The sequence below is a fragment of the Balaenoptera musculus genome, chromosome 2 (genome assembly GCF_009873245.2).
Source record: "Balaenoptera musculus isolate JJ_BM4_2016_0621 chromosome 2, mBalMus1.pri.v3, whole genome shotgun sequence".
Lineage (NCBI taxonomy): Eukaryota > Metazoa > Chordata > Mammalia > Artiodactyla > Balaenopteridae > Balaenoptera > Balaenoptera musculus.
The window spans coordinates 149,542,839-149,563,632 of record NC_045786.1 but is presented as its reverse complement, the minus strand read 5'-3'; the positions used below and the strand labels follow the sequence as shown (position 1 = coordinate 149,563,632).

The following is a 20,794-nucleotide window of genomic DNA, read 5'->3' as shown; positions in this document are numbered from 1 at the left end:
TATATCCTTGTTGCTTATCTATTTTATACATAGTAATTTGTATCTCTTAATCCCCTACCCCTATTGTGCCCCTTCCCACTTCCCTCTCCCCACTGGTATCCACTAGTTTGTTTTCTATATCTGTGAGTCTGTTTATTTTGTTATATACATTCATTAATTTTTTTAGATGCCACGTCTAAGTGATAACATACAGTATTTGTCTCTAACTTATTTCACTAAGCATAATACTCTCTAGGTCCATCCACATTTTTGCAAATGGCAGAATTTCATTCCTTTTCATGGCTGAGTAATACTCCATTGTGTATATATAGAGAGCTATAGATATAGATTTATGCCACATTTTCTTCATCCATTCGTCTGTTGATGGATACTTGTGTTGCTTCCACATCTTGGCTATTGTAAATAATGCTGCTATGAACTTTGGGGTGCATGTATCTTTTTCAATTAGTGTTTTCAGTTTTTTTGGATATATACCTAGAAGTGGAATTGCTGTGTCATATGCTAGTTCTATTTTTAATTTTTTGAGAAACCTCCATACTGTTTTCCACAGTGGCTGCACCAATTTACATTCCCACCAACAGTGTACGAGAGTTCCCTTTTCTTCACATCCTCACCAACATTTGTTGTTATTTTTGATGATAGCCATTCTGACAGGTGTGTGGTGATATCTCACTGTGATTTTAATTTGCATTTCTCTGATGATTAACGATGTTGAGCATCTTTTCATGTTGGCCAGCTATATGTCTTCTTTGGAAAATGTCTTTGGCCCTTCTTTTTTTTTAGTTGCAGTATGGGGGATCTTTTTTTTTTTTTTTTTTGGTTGTGACATGTGGGGTCTTTAGTTGCAGCATGCGAACTCTTAGTTGCGGCATGTGGGATCTAGTTCCCTGACCAGGGATCGAACCCAGCATTGGGACTGTGGAGTTGTAGGAACTGGACCACCAGGGAAGTCTCCAGCCCATTTTTTAAATTGGGTTCTGTGTTTTTTGATGGTGAGTTGTATGAGCTGTTTTACATATTTTGGATATTAACTCTTTATCGGTCATCTCATTTGCAAATATTTTCTCCCACTCAGTAGGTTGTCTTTTCATTTTGCTGATGGGTTTCCTTTGCTGTGCAAAAGCTTCTAAATTTAATTATGTCCCACTCGTTTATTTTTGCTTTTATTTATTTTGCCTTAGGGGACACATCCAAAAAAATATTGGTACGATTTATGTCAAAGAGTGTTCTGCTCATTTTCTCTTCTAGGAGTTTTATGGTTTCAGGTCTTACATTTCAGTCTTTAATCTACCTTGAGTTTATTTCTGTATGGTGTGAGGAAATGTTCTAATCTTATTGTTTTACATGTAGCTGTCTAGTTTTCCCAGCACCACTTATTGAAGAGACTGTCTTTTCTCCATTGTATATCCCTGCCTCCTTTGTGGTAAACGACCTTAGGTATGTGGGTTTATTTTTGGGTTGTCTATTCTGTTCCACTGATTCATGTATCTGTTTTTGAACTCACCACCTTTATTGTACCTTGAATTTTCATATGCAATTGGGTCTATTTCTGAATTTTCTATTGTGTTCCACTGGTCTGTTCATGTGCCTATACCTCATTTTCAGTTTTTGAGACTTTATGTTTTAATACCCTCCCCTCCCAAGTGCTTTTTAAGGGTTTTCTTGGGTTAGTCTTGCACACTTGTTCTTCCAAATGAACTTTATAATTAACATACCTAGCTCCAGAAAGAGCTAGACATTTCCAGCATTTTCAGTGGACCACACAAAATCTTTCTACAAAGAACATACAGTCTCAGCTTTTAAACTATTGACTAGATTTGTCTAATGTTACAGGATTAACCAAGCTTTCTATTTCTCCCAATTGAGTTTTGGTAAATCATATCTTTCTAGATATCTGTCCATTTTGTCTAAGCTTTCAAATTTATTGGCTAACGTTGTTCATAGCACTACCTTATTAACTTTTAAATCTCTAAATCTATAATTATATACCCCTTTGATTCCTAATATTTTTGTGCCTTCCCTATTTTTTCTTAATTAATGATGTTAGAGATTTGCCTATATTATTTGTCTTAATTTCTGGCTTTGTTGATCTCTCAATTATATGTTCATTTTCTATAGCATTAAGTTCTGATCTTACAACTTTTATTACTTTTGCCTTCTCTATTATTCTTTTCTAGAAGAATAATGTTGTTTTTTTAGTAAGTGTAAATGTAGAATGCTTACCCCATAAATTTTCAGTCCTCTCTTCTTCTCTAACTCAAAACATTTCAGACCATAAATTTTCCTCTAACTATCCCTTTAGCTGTAACCAAAGAGTGTTAAGGCATAGGATTTTTATATTATTAGTTATAAGTATTTTCTAATATCCATTAGGATTTTTTCATTGATTCATTGGTTTAGATATGTTATTAAATTTCTAAATGCATTAGAAAATCACCCCCCCTTTTTGGCTATTGTCTTTTAAATTTACTTTCTTTGTGATTAGAGTGTGATCTATGTGACTCTAATCTTTGGAATTTACTAAGGTTTGCTTTATGGCCTAAGAGTCAATTTTTATAAATTTTCAATCTGTGCTTGAAAATAATGTGTAATTCTTCATATTCTTGGGTGTGATTCCATTCATGCCCATTACACTAAGCATATTTGTTATTTAAATATGCTATATTCATAACCATTTCTGTCCACTTGTCATTTCAATTACTGAAAGAGTATATTTTAAACTTAGTTCTGCTTATGTATATTGAGGCTATATTATTAAGCTTAGTTGAGAATTAGTATATCCCCCTGACAAATTGAACCATTTATCAGTAATTGAACCAATGTTTATTATTTTGTAGAGATTATCCTTACTTTCTCTGATATCTGCCTCGTATATTTTTTCCATCCTTTTCCTTTTCAATCTTTCTTTAAAGTTTTAGATATGTCTCTTATAAAGAGCATATAGCTGGATTTTAAAAGTCCAGTATTATAGGCTTTATCTTTCAACTGGAGTAATACATTTACACTTTACTACTACATTTACTACTATATTTGAATCCTTTTACCACCTTATTGTATACTTTTTATTTTTCTTAACTTTCTAATTTATTTTCTTATCATTCCTTTTATCCATTATTAGTTTAAATGCTATATTCTTTACATTTATTCTTTTAAAAGTTACTCCAAATATTTTAACAGCTCTACTTACCTAAAGTCCCTAACTAATAAGACTCTTTACTCTCCTCTTGAAAAAGTAAAGGGCGGAAGGACATGTTAACTCTCATCAACCCCCTTCAAAAGTATATGCTTTTGTTGCCTGGTGTTCTGAAGCCTCTCTTTGACTTCTTGAAATATATTTAAAACATGTGTAACATGTTTATATTCTGTGCTAATAAGTACAATATCTAAGTTGTTTGTGAGTCTGATTCTCCTGTATGTTGTTTCTGATGACTTGCACTCATGGTACTTATTTCCTTCTTTGGTTTGTGGTTTTTAACTGCGAGCTACCCATATTCTTTGTAACTTTATCTGTGGGAATTCTTTGATACCTAGATTGAAGTTTCATTCCTCCAGAGAGAATGTGTGTTTGCTTCTGCCAGTCATCTGGGGTTACCACCTACCTGGGTCCATTGTAAATTAAATTCCCACTTGCAGTATTTTGGACCACACGAGTAGTAAAAATTTGGGCCATAAACCTCTATAAGGGGCAACTTGTTAAAAATTTTTAGGTTAAAATAAAAGCTTTTCCTCCATCCAGGGCCAAGGTCAAGAAAGGCATGTTCCCTTGCTGTTATTTCTGCTTGGTGGGTTTATTTAGTATCTACCCTTACACTGTAAGTGTAGCACTTTGAGGGTCCTCGCTCTGTGGGAGACCTCAGATCTCCCTGCCTTGAGCAGACCCTGCTTTACCTCCTGCACGCATCACAGTCATCATGACAGAGACTCAAGGAGACCAGCTCTCAGCAGATACCTTCAGGTTGAAAGCTGGCTTTCATCTTACTTGCCTCCCAAGTTTCGAGCTTTCACATCCCTTTTTGACCTCTACAGATTCTTTCATTTCTTGCCACTGCTTTGTGCATTTAGAAAGATGTTTTTGGACCCTCAGTGATCAATGATAAAACTAAACCCAAAAGTAAAAGTATTCAGTAAGTTAGCAGGATAAAAAATTAACATATAAAAATCAACAGCCTTCACATATAAGAACAATAACCAAGTAGAAGACATAATGGCAGCGAAAACCCCATTTACTAGCAACAAAGATTAAATACTTAGGGATAAACTTAACAAGAAACACAAACCTGGGCTTCCCTGGTGGTGCAGTGGTTGAGAATCGCCTGCCAATGCAGGGGACACGGGTTCGAGCCCTGGTCTGGGAAGATCCCACATGCCGCGGAGCAACTGGGCCCGTGAGCCACAACTACTGAGCCTGCGCGTCTGGAGCCTGTGCTCCGCAACAAGAGAGGCCATGATAGTGAGAGGCCTGCGCACTGCGATGAAGAGTGGCCCCCGCTTGCCGCAGCTAGAGAAAGCCCTCGCACAGAAACAAAGACCCAACACAGCCAAAAGTAAATTAATTAATTAATTAATTAATTAAAAAAAAAAAAAAAAGAAACACAAACCTATACAAGGAAAATTATAAAACAGTCTTTAAAAGGCACAAAAATAGACTTGAACAGTAGAAATACATCCCCTGTTCTTGGATAGGATGACTCAACATTGTAAAGATGTCATTTTTCTCTAAGTTAGTTAATAAATGTAATACGATCTCAATAAAAATATCAACACACTTTTTAAAAATGGAGTTACGCTGGTTGACACTAAAGTTTATATAGAAAAACAAACATGTAAGAATAGCCAGGAAAACACTGAAAAAGAAAAATTATGAGGGGACTAGCTCTCCCAGACATTAAAACATACTGTGTTTAAGGAATTCATCTCTCCCCAGTGGAAGCTAAACATTCCAGATAACCTCATTCTCACTTCCTGCAGTTAGGACATAGGCATCTGACAATCAGATCCACCTATCCCAGATTTTAAATCAGAAACTAGTGATGTAAAGAAGCCAGAAACACACAGTCCCTTCTGGTGAGGGTGGAACCCGTACATAGAGTTCCAAAGGCAGCACGCAGTGATGTGGAAAATCAAGTTCCACTTCATTATTAGTAGGGAGAATGCCTGAGACTCCAACAAAGTTTTCTGATAAAGTAAGCTCCAACATGGCACCCAAGGTCAAAAAGAGGTGAGGAAATGGGTCTCTCCCCTAAAGTCAAAATAAAATCTTACCAACAGCAGCAAGTAAAAACTGAAGCAAGTACTAGATGGGGGGTAGCCTTCTTATATGTAGAAGTGGGCCCAGGCCTCCTTACCAGTCCAAGACCCTGGAAAGGAGAAAGCAGAAAAGGGACCACAGTTCAGCCTGACTCTTCATGAAGAACAACTCCACCCACTAGTAATTAGGGGTTATCCATTATAGAAACTGACTAGTGTGGTTAGCAATTCTTCCTACTACAGCAGGCTTGAAGGAGGAGCAAAGAGAAGTGAGGAAAGGAGCAGACACCTTGAGTTGGCTTTCCCAGTTTACGATAATTATCAATGAATGGAAGTGCTTCACTCCAATCTGTGCTTTAAGCCAGCACAATAAGGCGGCATGGCAAAGGAACTCACTAGCACATGGGTATTAATGAAGTAATGGAGGTGAGGGCAGAGGCAGACATTCAGTCTGCATTGGACTGACCTACCGACCACTCTGCCTGAGAGGCTGAGAAAGCAGGAGAAAGATCAGGAGAGCAGGGTCAGAAGAGTCAGTATTCCAGAAAGGAAGCAGTTATATGGTATCAAGACATGAAGATCAGCCTAAGGACTAAATTTTGGCAACCAGAAGTCACTGGTGAACCGAGCAAGAACAATCTTAATGGCGGCGAGGGTAGCGGCCAGGTTTTAGCGTGTCGGCGGCTCTCAGCCTCGGCTGCGCGTTGGCTGCACGTCTTTGCTTTAAAAAGACTGTCCCACTACCCCATTCTGGTGTAATTGGCTTGTGGTTCAGTCAAAGGAATTAGGGTTTCTAAAAATCTCCCCAGATGATCCTAGTGTGCAGCCAGGGTTAAAAACTACTGCTTCAGTGAATTGAGAATAGACAAAGTACAGGAAAGAATAGTATTTAGTGCTAGTCAAGGGGTTCAAAGGTTTGAGGAAAGGCATTTTTGTTTGAAGAGGGAGTCTTTGAATGTGTTTAATGCAAAGCCATATGTGTCAGGAGTGAGAAGCTGTATCGAGCAAGGCACCTGATCAAGGGCGAGGACCTTGAGTGTAAGAGAAGGGATTTGCTAGGGGAGGACAGGAATTTCCAAGACAAAGAGGTGAGGAAGGGTGTATGTGAAGGTGTGTAAGCGGAGTTTCCCCACCTAATGCTCTATTATCTGTTAGGGGAGAGGTGAGATGAGCTGCTGGGGTTGAGAGACGGTGGGGACTGAAAGGGTTTAAAATGGCCAGTTTGCAATAGCTACTGACAACAGGTGGGAGGTTGAGTGAGATAAATATTTAGAGCAATTCAGATTGTCACCATGATTTTGGGGTGGCAGATTTTCATGGAGAAATACATGGCCCACTGGGAGGAGCAAGGTGTAGAATCTATACGTAGTGAAACGGGTTGATTTAAGTCTCACCAAGGCTACTTATAAGTTCTCTGATATTTTCTTTCCTTTTTCAGTTAAACATTTGAAAGAGGGATCTGCAAGGGTCAGAACTCACTTCTAGTGAAAGAAAACATTTTCATAATTTACATTTTAAAATTTTTTATATTCCCACACCTTGATAATATCTAGTAACGCTATCATTTTTGGCCAGAGGTACTTTTAAATGGTTTTCAAGATGGAAAAGAAAAATTACGTGGTGCTTTAAAAGACTACAAAAATTGAAAGGAGAGCTAAACAGTCTATACATGTGTATTAATCATGTTTCATATTTTCAATATATCATGATGTTTTGACATCTTAAAAAAACTTTCTGGATGGGGAAAGACGAGCCCTCTCAGGGGTAGCCAGTCCTTAGAGACTGCAAAGGACTCAGCCTGCAGCATGCTTTTGATGTGCAAACTAACCAGGTCTGATGGAGCCACACCTCCTCCATCTGGCCTGCACACCCCAGAACACAATCATCCCAGGGCCAGGCATCAGGCAACTGGAGCCCACACTGTAGCCCTAAGGCCCTGGAATTATTCACTAGCCATTCCTAAACTGTTCTCCCTGCCCTGCTTTGCCTTTCCCAAGAAAATCCTGATCATGGCTCTGGCCTAAACCTATCACTTGTTCCCATCTTCTGCCTCCTGACCCAAACTTGGTGCTTGTCCTGTGACCCTGCATGGCAAACCGTGCCTCTTGTTTCTAGGGGAACTGTAACATTAGACTTTTCTTTCAATGGCACTGACATTTCCGTGTCATCAGTTACCTTTACAAATAAAAATCCAGGCACAAAACATGAGCATGTGAGGAAACGATACTAGAGAACTCCTCCGTAGCCACACATATTCCCAGAAAGAGAAATTTGGTTCATAGGCTTTAGTTATAAAGTAGGGCCCAGGCCAATTCACACAAATAAAATCTAAAGAAAAAATGACCATACCACCACTTCAAAGCTTTAAGATTAGAGTACTGTCTTCTGAAACACTGAATCGTTAAGTCAGACGACGAAAAAATATAACATGTTGTTACTACTGGTCCCCAACCCCTGCGGAATCACTAGCTGAAAATGTAAAACAAAGACAGTAAGGTGTGATTAAGTGGGATCACTGAAAATTGATTTTTACATGCTCTGAAGTACTGAGATTAATTCCCAGCAAAAGATTACCAATAATTCAACAGGTGTTTATTACACAATAGCTATGTACTCAGGGTGTTTTTTTCTTCCAATTATTTTTTTCATTTTTGTGAGCCATACTTTAAAGACTTCATCATTATGATGCTGGAAAATATATGACATTTTCCCATGAAACTAAGATGTAATGAACAGGTATCATAAAATCATGGATGGCAGTATCTTACACAAATGTTTTACTGTCGGTTGTGAAAAGCAATGATCACTCACAGACTAAAAATCCATTGTTATATTTTAATCCACTTTTAAAAGGTTGTTTCTATCCACCTAAAAATGGCCTCAATGGCATTTTTCTCCACATCATCCTTTCTCAATATTTCCAGGAGATCTTTCAGGAACTTGAGGGGAAAAATATGGGAAATAAAGACATTTAACAGTTTCTGCAAAGAACCATACACAAAACATCTCCATACTTATGGAGGAAAGTATAAGAGCACCTCAGAGCTTGGGGGGGACACCAGTATATTAAAACACTTCTTTTTAACTGTGGCAAAGCCTGCGGTTCTTAAACATCATTGTGCATCGTTCTTAAACATCAAGTCCCCTGGAGGGCTGGTAAAAGACTGCTGGGCCTCACCCTCAGAGTTTCTGATTCAGCAGATCTGGAGGGGGAAGAATGTATGGATGCTGTCGATCTCGGGGCCCTAGCACCCCTGCTCTAAGCATCTCCTTCTCTTCCCCTTGCCTTCCCAGTCTGAACCTTGCCAAGATTCCTTTCCTTGGTGAACATCTTCAGGATCTGCCCCATTCTTCAATACTGTACTTGAAAATTTTTTTTATTCCCCACATTTGGCAATTTTACCAAGTGCAGTGCAGGGCAGTGGCAGGAAAATTTCTTCTTTTGGCCATAAGTTTGTTTTGCTGGGCTTGTTAAAAACCTTCTAATCCACACTCTTCGGCAAGATCACTCAATTTCCTTTGTTTCTTTTCAATGTTGCTATTTCCAGGCATTTGATGTTCATCTGTTTCGTGATCTTGATGTTCATCTGTTTCGTGATCTTAATGAAAGCATGTCTGGGCCACTTGCGTTTAGTGCTAATAGCAGAACCCACCAATTTCCTCACCTTTTTTCCTCTGTGCCAGTTCTCTCATGGGGTATGAACCCAACCTGATTGCTGTCACTATCAGTAACTACACTAACTGTCACAACTGGAGAGGGAGATAAGGAAATACTGACAAGTAAAATGGGCAGCTCAAACATTAGCAAAGGAAGCAGCTGACAGCAAGAGCAAACTGCTTCTACCACCCCTCCCACCATCCCATGAACCATGATACAGCCTATAAGCTATGCCCCCAACTAGACTGTATCCACTGCTGCTAGAGAAAGCCACTCTGTTCTCATCCCAGCTCGGATAAGGTTCACCAAATATACAGAATGCTGAATATGGCTAATGCTGAATTCTTACACAGCCTAATCCCCAGGAAATAAAAAAGCTTGTGGCTCAGAATCATGGTAGTGAAGCCAAAATAAAGCAAAGACTTGAAATGAATCAGGCATCACCAGGAGCCTTTTCCTGGAGCCGAAGTGGAGAACCTATCACACCAGCAATGACAGTGCCACCTAGCTCCTTCCTCATGTGACACTCTGAGACTCGTTCACCTCTAAATGACTTACTGCTATGATAACTCTGCTCCTGTACTTTTAGCATCAGAACTTGCTATGCTGTGATCTACACTGCATTTCTGGTTCCAAAGTACAGAGATATGTCAGATTCATCTATTTGGGATTCAGAAGTAGTTTAAATTACCTCTCCTAGGTATTGAGCTTTACTTAGCAAAGGATGCCATAAGCATCACAGATTAAGAAGCTTTATTTCAGCTTTTGGTCATTTTGTTGCCAAAATGGCCTTATTTGCAGCCTGTTTCTATAGCCCAGCAAAACTTTGTCATCTGAAATTTCCAATTGCATTTGATTTCTAAAGAATTCAAGGCTAAATGAGGCCTATTTATCGAGAACACACCACTCAATAAAGATCATACTCTGCCCCTCCAAACTTGGCGCCATGTAAACAGCTACTAATTTCCCCTTCTGAACAGTTCTTACCAAAAAGCAACACAAGTTTTGATGCAAATGAAGTTGTTCCCTTTAAAATACTGCACCTGAAAAATAATCTCAAATTCCCTTAAATCCGTAAGCAAAACTATCCTTTATGAATGATGCTCATGCAAGTACATAATGTTTTTGCCCACTGTGAAAAATACCCAAGATTAGGATTTAGACAGGCAGACTGGACAGCAAGCTGGGATAAATCAGAATCCTGAAATTAGGAAGAACTGTGGAACTCTGCTTCAGTTATTACTTTTGAGCAGATCAAACACATGTGAGCTCAATGATTATCCTCAAAAGAAGTCAAGCTATAATTTTTTTTCAACAGATTTCAAAACCTGATTTTGAAATTATACCTTTTGTTGAAAGGTAACAGATTTTTCTTAATTTATGACATTATACACTTTGCCATATAAAAAGGAAATTTAAAATTTAAGATTCAAAATACACTTGATTCTAAGAGTATTCCTCTGGAATGGACTCATATAAAAAACAAGCAGAATAAGTCGGTGAATAATTCTGTAAGCATGCTCATGCAGCAGCTTAAAATAAGGAGCACAATTTACAACCTTGTATTGGAAAAATATTTGTGTGCTCAATGGCTATTCTCTTAGGCAATTAATTTTCTCTCCTACTTATTACAGATATGGCATTTTGGGTTGCTCCCTGTTGAAAGTATTCAAAATATGTAGGAAAGCTTGATCAAGAAAGATGATAAACATGCTGTTTATCTGGCATACTGTTTCAAAAATATGAGTCTCAGAGTTACTGTTTCAAAAATATGAGTCTCAGAGTGACTCAGGTCTATCAATGACAATCAAAAGACTATAACCCAGGGCCAAGAAAGTCTGTAAGTCTGGGATTTTAGTCTTGACTTGATTATGAGATTTGGGGCAAGTCACTAAGACTGTTCTTGACTCTATAAAATGGTAGCAATCACCTACCTTTACATCACAGATGTTTAAAATGTAAATAAAGTTGTACATATAAGTGATTTTTAACCGCAGGTAGAAAGGAGAATTATTAGGCTACATGTCATGAAGAAAAAGATGTTACCCGACCTACAGAGGTCTTAACAGGCCATGATCACAGGACTGATCTTTGAATGAGCCATGGAGCTTAGTGCAAAGAAAATAAACTTATTATGTTCATGAATTTCTCCCTTAAATCCAACAAATTATGTTAGAAATGTATGCCTCGGGACACTATAGGGACTAGGTAAGAATGCACATATTACAACAAAAAGATACCTTCATCACTAAAACAACTGAGTAGAACCACTTTATATTCAACAGACATTATGTTTTCTATTCTGCTATGGGTACAGCCATAGGAAGGGACGTACACTCGCTACTGCACAAGAACCTGGGTGGCTCCCAGGGATGCTGGGCTGGCTTTAGCACTACTTCTCACGCCATAATCTCCACCCGCCCCTCCCTCCACCATGTTCCTTGTTGTGGACAACTGCCATGTTCTCAGTCTTACATAAAGTACTATGTAAACTTAGCTTCCAGTTCCCCTTTCCCACCAGATTCACACCCACCCCACTGACAAGGACATTCTGGAGCTACCACTGATAAGGACAACAATTTTTAAAGGAATACGACAGAGCAGCCCACCATTAAATTCTGTGTGAGAAAGAAGGACAACTGCGCTTCAGGGAAAGGAGGCTCTGTCCTACCAGGTGCAGGGGTGGGAGTTCCTCTAGAATGTCACAAGAGCAGCGGACACTTGAGAACGGCTTCTGTGTATCTCAGAGTAAAAGCATTCAATTTGTACAAAAAAGAGCCCTTCTGCCAACCAGGTCCCTCAACGACAGACACTCTTGATAATACTTTTTTTTAGAAAGGGTAGCTTTTCTTCAGAAGCTCTAGGCAGTCACTTATTCCTCATTTTGACAAAGGAGCATCCAACTTGAGGCATGGCTGTATATATAACTCTTCATGCAGCTGAGCCGTCATAAACATACCAAGTATAAAGGCATGTCAAAAAGATATTTTTCCTCCCCAAAGAATGGCCTCAAAAAGCCATTATTATAATAGAGTATGAATTTCTGCTACAGGTTATTGACCTATAATACGAACAATAAAAGTCTTGTTTAGTACATAAAGGCTTACACCGCAACATGAAGTATTAAGACACAATCCACTATTTTAAATTTGCTGTACACCTAAAGCACCTTCTTCATGACACCAATCTGTATGTGTATATATATAGGTCCTCTTTCAGTAGAACACAGACTTTGGAGATGAGGCAAAGTACAATGCAGCTGCTGGCGATTCCAACAGGCCATCTAGAAAAATGGAGTAAGTTTCCAAGGCCCATGCTGCTGGTAGTCTCTTCTGAGGCTCCAAATTGAGTACTTGGTGGATTTATCTTATTGGCACTCTGCTTGAATCAAAACCATGCTCAAAGGCAAGCCTTATCTCCTGCAAACAATTCCACACACAGATCTTAAATCTGTGTTTAACTTTGTCTGGAACTGGCTGCAAATTTGGAACTTCCTCAAATGGTATTAAAAGCTCTACACAAAAAATATGCAAAAGCAGTTACTAGTTCTTCAAGAAAAAAGACATACCTGCAAAAGAGCAACAGCTCTGTAAACAGAGCTGTAGGTAACTGTTGGGACAGCAATAGCAATGTAACAAATATAGCATAGGATGACCTTTTTTAAAAAAATTGCTGTCCTAATATTTTACAATTAAAAAAAAGAAAAAGATTTTCACAATATGATTTTCTAAGAGAAAGAGTCCACTTCTTTGAAGAGGAGTCAGTCCTGGTGGCGAAAGGACTGGGAATGTCAATTAAGATATGCAAGACAATATAATACAAAGTCTAATATTTGTTTCAACAACATCCAGTCGTCTCTTGGTGGGTGAAATTCTGCTGTCTAGCTGTATCCAGGGCTCTTTTCTTGTGGCATTTTAAAAAATGTAGCTGCAGTTGAGTCAGTGGTTTTCTCTGCAGCAGAGGTCCTGACCAACCACTCAGAGTTTGGAGATTTGGGGGCCTGTGATGCTGCTATGGTTGGCTCCGCTGCGTCCATGTGAACTGGTAAGGGTGTTACAATAAAAATAAGGAGGAAAGAAGTCAAAAGGAGACAAATTAGAATGAGAGAGATGTCAACACAAAACTTTCTTAATCCTTATACTTTATGTCCTATTAAACCAAGGGGCCACATAAAGTTTCTTTTTTTTTTTTAAACCAAAAAATAAAGGCAAGATTTAAGTAAGATAAGTATTGTATTTCTCCACCTCAGATAATGGGTTTAACTGAACAAATGAATAAATTCAGTAGTACAAATTCATAATGTAGTAATAATCACTTATTAAGCATTTACGTGCCAGGCACTGTACTGTGTAAACAATGTATACTTATAGTCTTATTTCTTAATGCAAACTCTTAGAAGTAGGTATCGTCATCTCCATTTCCTGGATCAGAAAACTGAGGCATAGAGAAAGCGGATAATTTGTTCAGGGACACAACCGGGCTGGTTAAGTAGCAAGACTCAAACTCATATACTGGACTCCAAGCCCTCTGCTCTTTCTACAACATCCTATGCCTCCAATATGACGGTGTCACCAATAAATACTGAACAATAAGGCAAATGGTAGAAAAATCACACAGCCAAGCCCATGGTTTTTCAACAAGCACATTAAGACATTGTGGACAGGATAATCATTGCTTGTGCAGGGCTGTCCTGTTTTTTTAGGACACTTACCATTCTGGACCCTGTCCCTGAATGCCAAAAGCATTCCCCAGTCACTGTGACAACCAAACACTGTCCTCACATTTCCAAATGCCCCCTGAGCAGAGCAGTACAAACCACCAGCATACCCCCTCTGTTGAAAGCAAATATAGACACTGAAATAGAGCAAAATCTTAAAAAGTTTCGTTTTTATCCTGTCACAGTAATTCCATTCCCAGGAATATAACCTAGAAAAGTAATTTTCAAATTATGTGTCACAAAATCAATGTAGTGGGTCATGACCAATACTTTTTTTTTTCTTAATGAAAAAGATTAGATTCTATCAGAGTACACCCAAGGGTTTATTTCAGATTTACAGGTATACCCAACATTCAAACATGAATTTCAGAAAGAAAAAAACAAAACCTTGAAAGCTATTAACTCCATGGCACATATACAAGAGTTTTTAGAGGGTAGTGGCTTTCAAACATTTTGGAACCTCAACCATAGCAGCAAGAAATACATCTGACATCACCACCCAAATCTCTCTCTCTCTCTCTATTTCTCACATATACGTGCTCATCCACTCCTATTTAAGTGAAAATAAATTCCATAAAACTATACCTAGCATTACTAGATGGTCATCAACCATGGTGAAAAAACTCTGTCCTAGATTCTTGGCCTGTTACCTTTTTGAGGAGTCCTACCCAAAGAAGAGGAATTACAGTATGGAAATTATGCCATCTGCTTCTCTGGATACATTTCCTTCAGTAAATGAGAACTTTCTATGTGATCTCATGGACACAGCAGTTACAAAGAAACCTTGCTCCTTAGAAACTGCAAGGGCCCCTTCTCCAAGAACTGGGTCTTGGTGCTCCAGCCGGGTGTCAGGCCTGAGCCTCTGAGGTGGGAGAGCTGAGTTCAGGACATTGGTCCACCACAGACCTCCCGGCCCCTTGTAATATCAATCGGCGAGAGCTCTCCCAGAGATCTCCGTCTCAACTCTAAGAACCAGCTCCACTCAACGACCAGCAAGCTCCAGTGCTGGATACCCCATGCCAAACAACTAGCAAGACAGGAACACAACCTCACTCATTAGCAGAGAGGCTGCCTAAAATCATAATAAGGTCACAAACACCCCAAAACACACCACTGGACATGGTCTTGCCCACCAGAAAGACAAGATCCAGCCTCATCCATCAGAACACAGGCACCAGTCCCCTCCAACAGGAAGCCTACACATCCCACGGAACCAACGTTACCCCCTGGGGGCAGACACCAAGAGCAATGGGAACTAAGAACCTGCAGCCTGTGAAAATGAGACCCCAAACACAGTAAGTTAAGCAAAATGAGAAGACAGAGAAATACACAGCAGATGAAGGAGCAAGGTAAAAACCCACCAGACCAAACAAATGAAGAGGAAATAGGCAGTCTACCTCAAAAAGAATTCAGAGTAATGACAGTAAAGATGATCGAAAATCTTGGAAATAGAATGGAGAAAATAAAAGAAACGTTTAACAAGGATCTAGAAGAACTAAAGAGCAAACAAACAATGATGAACAACACAATAAATGAAATTAAAAATTCTCTAGAAGGAATCAATAGCAGAATAACTGAGGCCAAAGAACGGATAAGAGACCTGGAAGATGAAACAGTGGAAATAACTACCACAGAGGAGAATAAAGAAAAAAAGAATGAAAAGAATTGAGGACAGTCTCAGAGACCTCTGGGACAACATTAAACACACCAACATTTGAATTATAGGGGGTCCCAGAAGAAGAGAAAAAGAAAGGGACTGAGAAAATACTTGAAAAGATTATAGTTGAAAACTTCCCTAATATGGGAAAGAAAATAGTCAATCAAGTCCAGGAAGTTCAGACAGTCCCATACAGGATAAATCCAAGAAGAAACATGCCAAGACACATATTAATCAAACTATCAAAAATTAAATACAAAGAAAAAATATTAAAAGCAGCAAGGGAAAAGCAACAAATAACATACAAGGGAATCCCCATAAAGTTAACAGCTGATCGTTCAGCAGAAACTCTGCAAGGCAGAAGGGTGTGGCAGGACATATTTAAAGTGATGAAAGGGAAAAACCTACAACCAAGATTACTCTACCCAGAAAGGATCTCATTCAGATTCGATGGAGAAATTAAAACCTTTACAGACAAGCAAAAGCTAAGAGAATTCAGCACCACGAAACCAGCTTTACAACAAATGCTAAAGGAACTTCTCTAGGCAGGAAACACAAGAGAATGAAAAGACCTACAATAACAAACCCAAAACAATTCAGAAAATGGTAACAGGAACATACATATCGATAATTACCTTAAATGTAAATGGATTAAACACTCCAACTAAAAGACAAAGACTTGCTGAATGGATACAAAAACAAGACCCATATATATGCTGTCTACAAGAGACCCACTTCAGACCTAGGGACACATACAGACTGAAAATGAGAGGATGGAAAAAGATATTACATGCAAATGGAAATCAAAAGAAAGCTGGAGTAGCAATTTTCATATCAGACAAAATAGAGTTTAAAATAAAGACTATTACAAGAGACAAAGAAGGACACTACATGATGATCAAGGAATCAATCCAAGAAGAAGATATAACAATTGTAAATATTTATGCACCCAACATAGGAGCACCTCAAACACAAGGCAAATGCTAACAGCCATAAAAGGGGAAATCAACAGTAACACAACCACAGTAGGGGACTTTAACACCCCACTTTCACCAATGGGCAGATCATCCAAAATGAAAATAAATAATTAAACACAAGCTTTAAATGACACATTAAACAAGATGGACTTAATTGATATTTATAGGACATTCCATCCAAAAACAGAATACACTTTCTTCTCAAGTGCGCATGGAACATTCTCCAGGATAGATCATATCTTGGGTCACAAATCAAGCCTTGGTAAATTTAAGAAAACTGAAATCATATCAAGTATCTTTTCCAACCACAATGCTATGAGACTAGATATCAATTACAGGAAAGAAACTGTAAAAAATGCAAACACATGGAGGCTAAACAATATGCTACTAAATAACCAAGAGATCACTGAAGAAATCAAAGAGGAAATCAAAAAAACCTAGAAACAAATGACAGTGGAAACACGACGACCCAAAACCTATGGGATGCAGCAAAAGCAGTTCTAAGAGGGAAGTTGATAGCAATACAATCCTACCTCAAGAAACAAGAAACATCTCAAATAAACAACCTAACCTTACACCTAAAGCAATTAGAGAAAGAAGAACAAAAAGACCCCCAAAGTTGGCAGAAGGAAAGAAATCATAAAGATCGTATCAGAAATAAATGAAAAGGAAATGAAGGAAACGATAGCAAGATCAATAAAACTAAAAGCTGGTTCTTCGAGAAGATAAACAAAATTGATAAACCATTAGCCAGACTCATCAAGAAAAAAAGGGAGGAGACTCAAATCAATAGAATTAGAAATGAAAAAGGAGAAGTAACAACTGACACTGCAGAAATACAAAGGATCATGAGAGATTACTACAAGCAACTCTATGCCAATAAAATGGACAACCTGGAAGAAATGGACAAATTCTTAGAAATGCACAACCTTCCAAGACTGAACCAGGAAGAAACAGGAAATTAGAACAGACCAATCACAAGCACTGAAATTGAAACTGTGATTAAAAACCTTCCAACAAACAAAAGCCCAGGATCAGATGGCTTCACAGGCGAATTCTATCAAACATTTAGAGAAGAGCTAACACCTATCCTTCTCAAACTCTTCCAAAACATAGCAGAGGGAGGAACACTCCCAAACTCATTCTATGAGGCCACCATCACCCTGATACCAAAACCAGACAAGGATGTCACAAAAAAAGAAAACTACAGGCCGATAACACTGATGAACATAGATGCAAACATCCTCAACAAAATAATAGCAAACAGAATCCAACAACACATTAAAAGGATCATACACCATGATCAAGTGGGGTTTATCCCAGGAATGCAAGGATTCTTCAATATACGCAAATCAATCAATGTGATAGACCATATTAACAAACTGAAGGATAAAAACTATATGATCATCTCAATAGATGCAGAAAAAGCTTTTGACAAAATTCAACACCGATTTATGATAAAAACTCTCCAGAAAGCAGGCATAGAGGGAACTTACCTCAACATAATAAAGGGCATATATGACAAACCCACAGCCAACATCATTTTCAATGGTGAAAAACTGAAACCATTTCCACTAAGATCAGAAACAAGACAAGGGTGCCCACTCTCACCACTATTATTCAACATAGTTTTGGAAGTTTTAGCCATAGCAATCAGAGAAGAAAAAGAAATAAAAGGAATCCAAATCGGGAAAGAAAAAGTAAAACTGTCACTGTTTGCAGATGACATGATAATACATGAGAATACTAAAGATGCTACCAGAAAACTACTAGAGCTAATCAATGAATTTGGTAAAGTAGCAGGATACAAAATTAATGCACAGAAATCTCTGGCATTCCTGTACACTAATTATGAAAAATCTGAAAGAGAAATTAAGAAAACACTTCCATTTACCATTGCAACAAAAAGAATAAAATACCTAGGAATAAACCTACCTAAGGAGGCAAAAGACCTGTATGCAGAAAACTGTAAGACACTGATGAAAGAAATTAAAGATGATACAAACAGATGGTGAGATATACCATGTTCTTGGATTGGATGAATCAACATTGTGAAAATGACTACACTACCCAAAGCAATCTACAGATTCAATGCAATCTCTATCAAATTACCAACAGCATTTTTCACAGAGCTAGAACAAGATATTTTACAGTTTGTATGGAAACACAAAAGACCCCTAACAGCCAAAACAATCTTGAGAAAGAAAAATGGAGCTGGAGGAATCAGGCTCCCTGACTTCAGACTATATTACAAAGCTACAGTAATCAAGACAGTATGGTACTGGCACAAAAACAGAAATACATATCAATGGGACAGGATAGAAAGCTCAGAGATAAACCCACACACATAGGGTAACCTTATCTTTGACAAAGGAGGCAAAAATATACAATGGAGAAAAGACAGCCTCTTCAATAAGTGGTGTTGGGAAAACTGGACAACTACATGTAAAAGAATGAAATTAGAACACTTCCTAACACCATACACAAAGGTAAACTCAAAATGGATTAAAGACCTAAATGTAAGGCCAGACACTATAAAACTCTTAGAGGAAAACATAGGCAGAACACTATGACATATATCACAGCAAGATCCTTCTTGACCCACCTCCTACAGTAAAGGAAATAAAAACAAAAATAAACAAATGGGACCTAATGAAACTTAAAAGCCTTTGCACAGCAAAGGAAACCATAAACAAGACAAAAAGACAACCCTCGGAATGGGAGAAGATATTTGCAAATGAAGCAACTGACAAAGGATTAATCTCCTAAATATACAAGCAGCTCATGCAGCTCAATATCAAAAAAAACAAACAAACAATCCAAAAATGGGCAGTAGACCGAAACAGACATTTCTCCAAAGAACATATACAGATTGCCAACAAACACATGAAAGGATGCTCAACATCACTAATCATTAGAGAAATGTAAATCAAAACTACAATGAGGTATCACCTCACACCAGTCAGAATGGCCATCATCAAAAAGTCTACAAACAATAAATGTTGGAGAGGGTGCTGAGAAAAGGGAACCCTCTTTCACTGTTGGTGGGAATGTAAATTGATACAGCCACTATGGAGAACAGTATAGAGGTTCCTTAAAAAACTAAAAATAGAACTACCATACGACCCAGCAATCCCACTACTGGGCATATACCCAGAGAAAAAAGAGTCATGTACCACAATGTTCGTTGCAGCACTATTTACAATAGCCAGGACATGGAAGCAACCCAACCTAAGTGTCCATCGACAGATGAATGGATAAAGAAGATGTGGCACATATATACAATGGAATATTACTCAGCCATAAAAAGAAACGAAATTGAGTTATTTGTAGCGAGGTGGATGGACCTAGAGTCTGCAGACTCTAAGTCAGAAAGAGAAAAACAAATACCGTATACTAACACATATATATGGAATCTAAAAAAAAAAAGGTTCTGAAGAACCAGGACAGGAACAAAGATGCAGACGTAGAGAATGGACTTGAGGACATGGAGAGGGGGAAGGGGAAGCTGGGACGAAGTGACAGAGTGGCATGGACACATATACACCACCAAACGTAAAATAGATAGCTAGTGGGAAGCAGCTGCATAGCACAGGGAGATCAGCTCGGTGCTTTGTGACCACCTAGAGGGGTGGGATAGGGAGGGTGGGAGGGAGACGCAAGAGGGAGGGGATATGTGGATATATGTATATGTATAGCTGATTCACTTTGTGATACAGCAGAAACTAACACACCATTGTAAAGCAATTATACTCCACTAAAGAGGTTAAAAAAACAAAAAACAAAACAAAAAAACTCTGTCCTAGAAGAACTTTGTTTTGCTACATATTTTTTATTATGGTAAAATATACATAAAATGTACCATTCTAATAATTTCTAAGCATACTGTTCAGTAGCATTTAGTATATTCACACTGTCGCACAACCATTACCAACCATCCATGTCCAGAACTTTTTCATCATCCCAAATGGAAACTGTCTACCCATTAAACGATAACTCTGCATTCTCTTCCTCCCCCAGCCCCTGGCAACCACCATTCTACTTTCTGTTTCTATAAATTGGATTGTTTAGGTACCTCTTATAAGTGGAATCATACAGTATTCATGCTTTTGTGTTTGGCTTATTTCACTTAACATGTTGCCTTCATCCATGTTGTAACGTTCATAATTTCATTCTTACAATGAAGGCTTTCAGATTGAATAATAACCTACTGAATGTATATACCACATTTTATTTATCCATTCATCCAGTGATGAACATTTGGGTTGTTTCTACTTTTTGGCTACTGTCAATAATGCTGCTATGAACATGGGTGTACAAATATCTATTTGAATCTTTGCTTTCAATTCTTTTGGGTATATATCCAGAAGCAGAATTGAATTTCTGGATCACATGGTAGTTTTATGTTTAAATTTTTGAGGAACTACAGTATCTTCTTCCACAGTGGCTGCACTATTTTACATTCCCACCAGCAATTCACAAGGTTTCCAATTTCTCCGCATCCTTCAAACAACAACTTTATTTTTTTTTTGATATAG

At 38.2% G+C, this 20,794-nt stretch overlaps 1 protein-coding gene across 9 annotated transcripts in view; it reads right to left on the bottom strand.

Moving 5' to 3' along the window:
• Positions 1-4,795: 4,795 nt before the first annotated feature.
• The window catches only part of GPATCH2L (G-patch domain containing 2 like), a 64,596-nt gene continuing 48,597 nt past the window's right edge, over positions 4,796-20,794 (bottom strand). For 4 of the 9 annotated variants that reach the window (XM_036842092.1, XM_036842093.1, XM_036842094.1 and 1 more), the window contains exon 10: positions 7,825-12,946. In XM_036842092.1, coding sequence (XP_036697987.1) covers positions 12,786-12,946 — 161 coding nt within the window. In that variant the 3' untranslated portion in view covers positions 7,825-12,785. Of the gene's footprint in view, positions 5,358-7,824; positions 12,947-20,794 lie in introns of those variants that run through there. The other 5 variants (XR_005018634.1, XM_036842095.1, XR_005018635.1 and 2 more) reach the window with 3 other exon arrangements.